This window comes from Pelecanus crispus, chromosome 5, assembly GCF_030463565.1.
Source record: "Pelecanus crispus isolate bPelCri1 chromosome 5, bPelCri1.pri, whole genome shotgun sequence".
Taxonomy (NCBI): Eukaryota; Metazoa; Chordata; class Aves; order Pelecaniformes; family Pelecanidae; genus Pelecanus; species Pelecanus crispus.
This window is the reverse complement of record NC_134647.1, coordinates 79,726,661-79,736,777: the sequence shown is the minus strand read 5'-3', so window position 1 is coordinate 79,736,777 and position 10,117 is coordinate 79,726,661. Positions and strand designations below refer to the sequence as shown.

General features: G+C 40.0%; 1 protein-coding gene across 1 annotated transcript; it reads left to right on the top strand.

The window, feature by feature from the left end:
* Positions 1-11: 11 nt before the first annotated feature.
* TMED5 (transmembrane p24 trafficking protein 5) lies at positions 12-9,459 on the top strand. Its single transcript, XM_075711245.1, has 4 exons — positions 12-209; positions 2,718-2,815; positions 3,524-3,707; positions 6,385-9,459. Exons 1-4 carry the CDS (start codon positions 12-14, stop codon positions 6,601-6,603), a joined length of 699 nt encoding a protein of 232 aa, XP_075567360.1. The 3' UTR covers positions 6,604-9,459.
* Positions 9,460-10,117: the final 658 nt, after the last annotated feature.

Genomic DNA, 10,117 nt, shown 5'->3' with positions numbered 1-10,117 from the left:
TCGGCGCAGGGATGGGGCCGGTGCCGTTCCCCTGGCCCCGGCGGCTGCTGCCGCTGCTCGGGTGCTTCGCGCTGCTCCTGCCGCCGCCCGGCGCCGCCGAGTTCAGCCCTTCCCTGGACAGCGACTTCACCTTCACGCTGCCCGCCGGCCGCAAGGAGTGCTTCTACCAGCCCATGCGCAAGGAGGCCTCGCTGGAGCTCGAGTACCAGGTCAGCGCGGCCGCGGGGCCGGCCTCTGTCGCCCCGGGGGGGCGAGGCCCTTCCCCGCGGGGTAGCCCTGAGGGGAGCCGGGCGCTCGCCGGCGCTGCCTTCCCTGGGCCGGGGCGGGGGGGGTCCGGCCGCCGGTTCCCCGTTGCACGGGCGAGGCCCCGCCCGCCCCTGCCCCGGCAGCTCCTTCCCGCCCTGCCGGGCTTCCCCGCTCCTCGCCCAGGCCGCGGCCGGAGCCGGCTCGGGGCCCTCGGCCGGCGCGGCCCTGCGGCGGGCAGCGCCTGGGGGGGGCAGGGGGATCCCCGTTCCCCTTCCCCGGGCCGCGGTGGCCCCGGCGGGCCCCCCCCGCAGGCAGCGGCGGCGGGAGGCCGGGCTGCTGCCCGCACATCCCGGGCCCGCCCGCGCAGCCCCGCTGCAGTGGCGCACCGGTTAAAAGCTGTCTCTTTGGTAGAGAAAGAAAAAAAAAACAAAAAGACTTTTACAACCTTTTTAAGTTATTCTAACCAATTTAGTGTTGTGGGTGGTTTTTTTTTTTTTTCCCTTTACGATGTCTCAAGTTGCCATCCTTGGAAAACGGCAAAAATGCAGACAGCTAATGGCTGCGACCTTGTGTGGAAGCTCTAAAGCATCAACAAAATTGTTGCTGATGCGCAAAACCCTTACTTCCCTATCTTTGTGCTGATATTAAACACTTTTTATCTCAGCGATGAAACTTTTTTCCAAAACTAGACTAACTGCTAGTTACTTAACTAGGCTAACATGAAGGTCTTGATGTCCTCCTTGGGAAGAGTTGAGTTCCCCAGATATCTCTGGGAAAGATTTTGTCCCCCGCCCCCCCCCCCCCCCCCCGCCTTTTTCTTAAAATAAAGACATTTTTCAGTAGAACAAGCACAGTGAGGGAAGCTGCAGTGACTATTTCCCCATCCTGCTACTGTGCCTCAGAATTGGCTGGGATCTGTCTCTCTCCACCCTGCACCCCTTTTTTTCCCCTCTGCTTCCCAACTAAAAATACAAAGCTGAAATTCCCGATTGGTTTCTAATTATTGTTACATGCAGAACTGAACAAGAATTTTCGAAAGATTGAGGTGTTCAAGCTTTGTTCAGAGCCCTAAGCAAAACAGAAGTTTATTTTGCACTGACCAAGTAGGATTTTATTTTAATCATAATAAAAAAATTTATTTTTGAGAGAACAAATGTGTGTAACAGTGAATTTATTTCTACTCAGGCGTAAATTTCTCAGCACTATTGCTAACAGTAATGATTCATCTTTCTATTTGACTGTGTAGAAAAGGAGCTGTGTATGTTATTGGAAATAGATTTATTTTGTACATCATTATCCTGAATTGTTAGGGGCTAAAGCATAGGAATATTTAACGTAGAGATGCAGGCCATTCTCCAAAGACATAATGCAGCCAACACTGTGCTGATACGAGGTTTTGTTCTGGGTGTTTCGATTGTGTCATAGCCCTGAAGGTATACCAGTATGTACAGGTTTTAATGTGATCAGCTGTTAGCTACTGATTTTCCTTGTCCCTTCTCTTTTTTTGGTAAGTGTCCAGTGTGACCTTACATTGGTGTAAACTTTGCCCTCAATTTCAGCAGGAGCAGACTGCTGTACTCAAATAGCTCAAAAGCAAAACCAAAAAAAACCCAGAAAACAAGCAAACCAAAAAAAAAATCCCCTAGCGTGGACCTAAGTAATGTCAGCAAAATGATCCCCCTCTGCCCCCTTACACAGTTACTACCCCCCCCTGCAGGGAATTTCTACAGCACAACAGATGTGGTCATACAGCTGTAGCCATGTTACACAGCAGCACAGCTTTGTAATGCTGTGTACAGTTACAAGCTTGGGAAGCTAAATGCCTTCAATTCCTTCTGCCTTTGGGCAGTGAGAACGCCCTGGGGGAATTCAGAGCTCAAATCTGCATTAAAAGGTAAGAAGGTCTGTGGTACAGCTTTGATTGGCCTAAGAAGTCTAGTCCTGTCTTCTACGCTGTTAATTCACCCAACAAAGAGATCTTGGGGATGACACTGCATAGATGGTGTTCTTGTACAAATATATAGGTAGATATATACATAGAAGTGACAGATCTTTGTTACAAAATTTCTTTTCTACCACTGAACTAGCACTGGTACTTAACCCATCAACAACGTCTGCCGTAGAAATGCTAGATTTAGCCATCTGTTGGTATTGCAGGTCATCTAACCCTACCCATTGATAAAATCATATGCATTCTTAAAAACAATTAGGGAAAGGTTCAGTATAAGCCCACCCTAACATGATTAGATCATATTTAGTTTAAGATTTGAAATAGCTAAAATGCTTTTGGGTTGAACCAGTTTTTAATCTGTTTCCAGTTAGCTTGGTCTGAACTCAGAGAGAGTCAGCTTTCAGATTCTTTCTGTGTCAGTCCCCTTACCTCAAGATGTTTGCCTTCCCTAAAAATGTTGCCATCAGCAATGTGAACGGGAATTCCACTGTTTGGAAGGTTGTTTTTGTTTGTTTCACAGGTTCTAGATGGAGCAGGATTAGATGTTGATTTTCATCTACTGTCTCCAAATGGTGAAACTCTAGTTTTTGAGGAAAGAAAATCAGATGGAGTTCATACGTAAGTTTAAAATCTTCAAACTTAGAACTGTGTTACATAAAGTACTTTTCTGGTTTCTTCAACAAATATAACTAAAATAACAGTTGAGTACTTTTTATTCCTTGGTATTACAAAAGACTTTCCAATAGGACAGTCTGAGAATACCAATTACCTTTTTATAGACACTGAATGCTTTTTACATGGATCTTACCATGAAGTGAAGGATATCTTTGTTTTAATGATAGCTGTTAATGGTCAGTGAACAAAAATAATTATTGTGGAGTTGAAAAAGGTCTCCACATCTAATATCAGAAGATCTTGTCAGTCATATAAATAATCAGCTGAAAAGTCCCCTATTTTTTCCAGTCCTTTTATCAAAATATGTAGTAATTATTGTCATTTTACTATAGAGTATAAGAATTCCACTCATAATATAGTGGGTTTTTTTTGTAATGACTAACAATGATTCAAGATTCCAGTAAAGGAAAATGAAAGTAAGCTGCTGTCTTCATCATTATAAGCCTTACAGTCAGTGGGATTGTTTTGCTGTGACTGTGCAATCTGTAATGTGTCTTTGGGAGTTCTTATTTTTATATAAAAAGCATGGTCAGTTATTTCTAAGTGCATGATTGTCAGTCTGAAGAGGAAGGCCTGCTTACAAAAACTCGCTTTTTGAGAACCAGCACAAAAAGTGTAGTTAATTTAATGACGTTTTCCTTATATACACAGGGTGGAAACAGAAGATGGGGATTACATGTTCTGCTTTGACAACACATTCAGTACCATTTCTGAAAAGGTGATTTTCTTTGAACTGATCCTGGACAATATGGGAGAAGACGGACAAGATCAGGAAGACTGGAAGAAGTATGTTACAGGCACAGATCTCCTAGATATGAAATTGGAAGACATTCTGGTTAGTATTTGATCTGTAATTCTTTTCAATTTGGAAAAAAAACTTCATTGTCATTCAGCCATTCTGCCTTGGTCTGATGCATCACCCTGGAAGCTATTCCAGTTCCATATATTGCTTTTACTGATACATGAAGCCTCGCACCGTGGATCTCTTGCTTCCATACAGAAGCTTGAGAATATTTTCAGAATAGACCCTTAAGCAGCAAGAAGAAACTGCCTAGCTCTCAAAGTCACTGTTTCCAACTCAGCTTCCTTTCTTCCTACTGCTAAAATGGGTCATTTTTCCCTAGCAGCAATTAAATGAATACTTAACAGTATTAAAGTGTTGCTTAATCCCAACGATGTAGTTTGAATCACTGCACAGATGTTTGAAAATAAAGTACTGTTAGCCTCTTCTTCCCATCTTTGCAGAAGTGCCCCAGCAAGTATACGGATTAATATTTCTGCCTTCAATAATTTATATATTACTTTATTAGGTTTTTTCCCCCCCAGATTTTATTTCATCTTTCAAACTAATAAACAGGACAGGAGTTAATCTGTACTACGCTGCAGGTTCATCTTTACTGATATCCTATGACTGGTAATGTTTGCTTAAACTGTACGCTGACCCTGTTTGATAGAGGATGAAGGCTGCTGCTGACTCAAAGCTTTTATTTCCTTTCATGATCATTAATATTGAGTCTACCCTAGAAGTAGAGGATCGTTTGGTGTTCCTGTACCACTGTTGTTAGTGCTTGGTAGGATGCAGTAAGCTATTGGTTGTTTGCTTGTAGTAGAGACAACAGGTATCTTAAAAAAAAAACACTAAAACAAAACAAAAAAAAACCCCAAAAACTCAACCCAAACAAACAAAAAAACCCAACAAATCAAACAAAACCAAAAAAAACCCCAAAAAAATCAAACCCAACATCCACAAACACGTACTGAATACGCTGGTGTAGAGAATGACATTGTTTGCACTTTGTTTATTGTGATAAATACAATACAGATTTTTAAACAACAAACAATGTTGAAGATCTTTTATAGGTGTACGATACACTTAAATAGTTAAAACTGAACATGGAATCTGAAAAGCTGGTCAGATCTTCTTTAAAATTGGCAATCAAGACAATTAGAAAAAACAAAGTTTATAGTGGAAACTGAAGATCCCTCTCACAGTAATCACAAGCAATACTTGAATGGATTTGATAGCTACTTGTGTACGTACTGGTATTCCTTCCAAAAGAAAAACGAAACACAGAACTTGTCTTTATTTGAGAGCCTTGCAGGTCTTATAAAGTAGGTAATTTTTTTTAAAGTAAACATTAGTATTTGGTGTCATTGTTTACTTAGTCAAGTTATTACTTTACTTGCAAGTTCTATGAGGGCTTACATAAACGTTTAGTAGTTTAACTTTTTAAAGATAATGTATTTGCTGGGGAAAATGGGGAATTTTGTCTTACTTTTAAAAGCTCTTTTATGGTGTTGATGTTCCTTATTGTGTAACATATGAACTTTAGTATCATCATAAAATTTATTTGGCTTCCAAAAATAGCTCTTCTGAAATAGTTGTTAAGTATGCAACAGAGAAAGTGTCCATGGGGCAAATGTTACTGCTGGGTTTAAACTTTTTTTTTTTTTGTTTCTAGCCTTCTATTACTGCATGCATTACTCTTCTCACTAGAAGTTACTTCAGGGTCCTTTACTTACATCAAGAACATAAATCAGCACTTTGTAAGATGAGCTTTTAGGTTGTGACTATCTGTTATGTTGTGGATGAAACTTTTAACAGATTATAGGACCCAGTGTTTACTTTGTAAATGCAGAATAAGGAGCGGATCTCAAGCTGCTGTTGTTATGGCCAGAGTGCTCGCGTACTTGCTCTGGTTCCGGGACACGCTGGGTGTCCTTTGTAGGACCTCCAGTTGTCCTAGTCACAATTTGTCGTCAAAATTCTGCTTTAGTATCAAAGCTGAAGCAGTATTTTATAGCCACTACAGTGAAAGCATAAAAAGAAGATAGGAATATAACATTATTGTACTTCGGTTCTTCTGCTACAGCTTTCATCCTGATGGTAGCTTGCATTAAAATGTACCTTAATTTGATTATCCAGCAGAAAAGACCCTACCTTTGTCTGCTACTACATAACTTGTTTTGAGACTAGTTTGGTAGAGATCACTGCTTTTTACTTGTCTGAATGCCTGGAATCACAGTTCTCCAAGATACATGGAATATAAAAAAAAAAAAAAAAAAAAAAAAGATTTTAGGTTTGATTTCTCTCTCACCTCCCTAGCCTGCAAAAGGGAAAAAACAAATTATTATAGAACCTTAATGCTATGTTAATTAAGGCTTTTTAGGTGATCTACACTAAACAGGCTAGACAAATTAATGAAAACTTTGTGATGAGGTGTGTGTTTTAAAATGAAATTAACTGTCTGGCAAGAAATTAAATTACAGGTGGTGATATAGTATTAGAATCATAGAATGTTTTGGGTTGGAAGGGACCTTGAGAGATCATCTAGCCCAACCCCCCTGCAGTGAGCAGGGATTAAACCCGTGACCTTGGCATTATTAGCACCACACTCTAACCAACTGAGCTAACCAGGCTGGTCAATTAATATTTTGTATGTGTTGCAAGCTATAAATTTAATTCCAGTATTCTTTTGTTCTTCTAAAAATATTCTTTTGTTACTTACCAGGAATCCATCAACAGTGTCAAAGCCAGATTAAGCAAAAGTGTCCAGATTCAGACCCTGCTCAGAGCATTTGAGGCTCGTGACCGAAACATCCAAGAAAGCAACTTTGACAGAGTGAATTTCTGGTCCATGGTCAACTTGGGAGTAATGGTGGTGGTATCAGCTGTTCAGGTTTACATGTTGAAAAGTCTCTTTGAAGATAAGAGGAAAAGTAGAACTTAATATTCAGTGTGATCAGAACAATATAAGAGGTGGGGGGGAGAGGGGGAGCAATAAACTACTCCAGTAAAGGGAAAAAAAAAGTGACCTTTGAGATTCTTTTGAACAGGCAGTAGACATCAGGTTTTCAATTCACATTGGGCTTTTGGGTTATTTGGTGGTGGTCTTGTTTGTTTGTTTAATATGAACAGAATGCCTTGCCCCAAGCTCTTCCCTTTTTGCAAGTGCTACGAACAGTATTTTTCTTTGTACTTGTAGCATTTGTTAATGATTGTTAATGACTAACCAACATAGCACACAGGATGCTTGGTGCATATGCAAAGTAATGTTAATACTATCACTTTTTTCATGTTCATGTATAACTTTAAATGGTAACTTAGATATTGGTTTATTTGCAATTAAATGTTGAGTGAATTTACGTATGTGCCCAAGTGTTTACAGGATTGGGGCCCACAGGGGTAGTCTGTAGTTACTGTCATTTATCTTGAAAGTTATGTTTTTTTAAAAAAAATCCTCGGCTTTAGTTGTACAGCGTCATGGAAAAACACTGGGCTAACATTGTGAGAACAAAATGAGAACTCTTTTTATATACAAATGACTAACATGAGCACTTTAAAAAAGCACCATCAATGTGAAATGGAGTCAGCGTTGAAAAGAATTGGAGAAAATAGATGCAATTCCTGTTCATAAATCTTTCTGTCCTGTAGTTGTACAACCTTATTTGCCTTTTTGGCTGTTACATGAGATTCAAGAGACAAGTGCTTGTATGGTGTACAAACAAATGCGCACACACCTTGGAAGCATGGTTTGCAAACTCTTAGTTACAGTAACCTCATATAATAGATAATTTTCAAGAAGTCATTTCTCATTATTCTTTCCCTTTATTAAAGGAGGGAGGGGTCTCACAGTGTGTGAAAACATTACCTTAACATTCATTTTTGTAGTCTCAAAATCCCTCTTACTTGCCAATTTATTTTTTTAAATGTTTTTGTCTACTACATCTGTGACTAATGTAGCAGTTAATAGGGTGGCTTACATAGGCATGAACACCAAAGCTGTTCACCTAAACTTTTCCTTTTTGCTCAGCCTCGCAAGTCTTTTAGCTGCGTAAGTACGCTCAGTTTGTACGAGCGGTGTTTCTATATCTTGCTATTTATACAAATAAGGCATGAATTACATGAGCAATAAGTACAGGCTTCAAATTTTAGGATCAGCTGAATATGTAATGTCACTTAACTGAAGCAAAGCTATCCTCAAATCAGTAATTTGTAATTTTTTGATGCAAAGGCTTTTAAACAGTGTAGTGAGGGTATGGAGAATTTTTGCCAAAACACCTGCTGTGTGAGAATTACCTTCTTTTAATAGTCCAGAGGTAGTCATTTTTACAATGTGCCAAGCCACTGAAATTTCCTGTATAAATGTGTTAAACTACATTTCATCACAAAAGTGTTTTTAAAAAGCACTTTCTTAAAAAACACGTCTTAAAGTGTTTTAAAAAAAAGTGTACGTATTGGTGTTCTGCCTGTTGGTGGGTCATTGGGTATGAACAGCAGAATTGCAACTTACAGGCTTTCTGTGATTAAAAATAATTTTATGGAGATAAAACAGGGTCAGTGGATGCATGAAGAAACACTTTGTTCAGATGAAGCAGATGCTAGCAAGGGCTACAGTACATAGAAACAGCACTTCAGCTTCAACTTCAGACAATGGGACCTAGCAATAACATTTCTAAATAGATTTTATAAGCAAAAGTATTATTCTGTACAGAACTTGTTACAGAGGGCTCCAAATGCTGTTGAGCTACTTTTTCTTTCTGCAAAGCCGTGTCCAAAATAAGATTGTTTCCCTTTAGGGTTCTACATGTCTTCTTTTTCCACACGATGCTTTCTATTCTAAACTGCCTAGAATAGAAAGCTTATTTCTGTGATGAGGACAAAGTCTAGGAAAAATGAATTCTTTCTGCTAGAGTGGCAAATCGTGTTTTTCTGCCATTTCCCTGTACATCTCCCAGTACCAATATACCTGGTATGTACATCAGGGCATAAGCCAAAGCTCACCGAAGTCAACTTGCAAGGTTTTGATCAGGTCCCCGCACATAAGAATCTTAGCGGTCTGCCCCTTTTGCTAGGTGAGGAGATCTCTTGGCTTGCATCACCACGAGCGCGATGCTACAAGCCACCTGCAGAACGCTGAACCAGCTCTGTGAAGCTGTGACTAAAGACACCTACCTCTGATATCAAAGCTACTCGATTCTAGATTTCAGCTTAGACCTCCAACAGATGAGCTCTGCCAAGCCTTCCAAGGGCACCTCTAGGGATTCGGTTCCCCGGCTGCCCTGCTGCGCCTCTCTGACGGCGGCTGTACGTCCAGCGGCGAAACAGGACGGTGTAGTAGCTTAAGCCGCTGATGGATGCAGGCTTCTCTCAGCAGACACAACACTGAACTGCAGCGGTCTCTCCCCATTACAAATAGCGGTCTCTGGGAGAAGGAAAATAACGCAGCAATTGTCAGCAGAGTTCATCTGGAAGAAATTATTATTTCTGACTGTATTTTTCTCCCCATTCAAGGTTCGTTATAGAAAACAAAACAGGGAATAACTATAAAGGTAACTGTGCTTTGACTGTGGCAGCTGGAATATGTTTATCATTGGTGAAGGATTTAGCATTTAAACTTGCAGCTAACTAAAATTTCATTTGGATTTTGAGGAGTAGGTTGCTTTTGATTGTACAAAATTTACAAAGGAGACTATAAATCTGAATTTTTTTCTTAATGGACTTTTTATTCAGAAGTAAATGTTTTAAGAGTTAACAGATGTTGAATAAAGTTATGCAAAACTCTGAGATTTTCAATAAATGAACTTTAAACCTGTGTTTGTGTTCTTTGTTTTATAAAGAAGGAAGAATGCTTTACCTATGAATGCTGCAAAAGGTCAAGGACGCTAAGCTAACAAAAACTTTGGTTTTAGTAACACAGCTTTTCCATTTCTTCCTCATGCAGTGTTCAAATTCTGTTCTTATTCACTGTAAGCCAAAATAGACTTTATCAATGCAAGTAACTTCCAGTTTAGATAGGTGTCAGATCAGAATGACACCAACCTCTGATCCTTGTAACAGAAAATACATTTAGTTTTTAAGTTATCATCAGATGCATGTCAGGTATGAGCCTTACTTCCTCCCCCCCCCCATATTTGCATCTTAATACTTTTTTTCCCCCCAATATTTACATCTTAATACTTACATTCCATATTGCACCTGCAGTTTATTACACACACAGAGTGTCCAGTTATGCAGGCAATAAGGTTAGGAGCAATTCCAGGAAGAATAGTAGGTACTGTCTTGTGCAAAATTATAGTAGAGGTCAATAATACTACTGAGACTAGTAAAGTTCTGTGTTCAAAGCAAGAGCCAGCAGGACCCCCAGGCCAGCCTAAGTCAAGATAGCTTGGTATTAAATCAGCGACTTTGGGAAACTATTTGTCTACTTGAGTGTTAACTTGTTAGTAACTAAACCAAGTCCC

Bases quoted from the DNA above. Each gene is read 5' to 3' on its own strand.
- TMED5 (XM_075711245.1), top strand. From the start codon at position 12: ATGGGGCCGGTGCCGTTCCCCTGGCCCCGGCGGCTGCTGCCGCTGCTC. The intron at 210-2,717 runs GTCAGCGCGGCC...TTTGTTTCACAG, and splicing joins CGCTGGAGCTCGAGTACCAG to GTTCTAGATGGAGCAGGATT. The intron at 2,816-3,523 runs GTAAGTTTAAAA...TTATATACACAG, and splicing joins AAATCAGATGGAGTTCATAC to GGTGGAAACAGAAGATGGGG.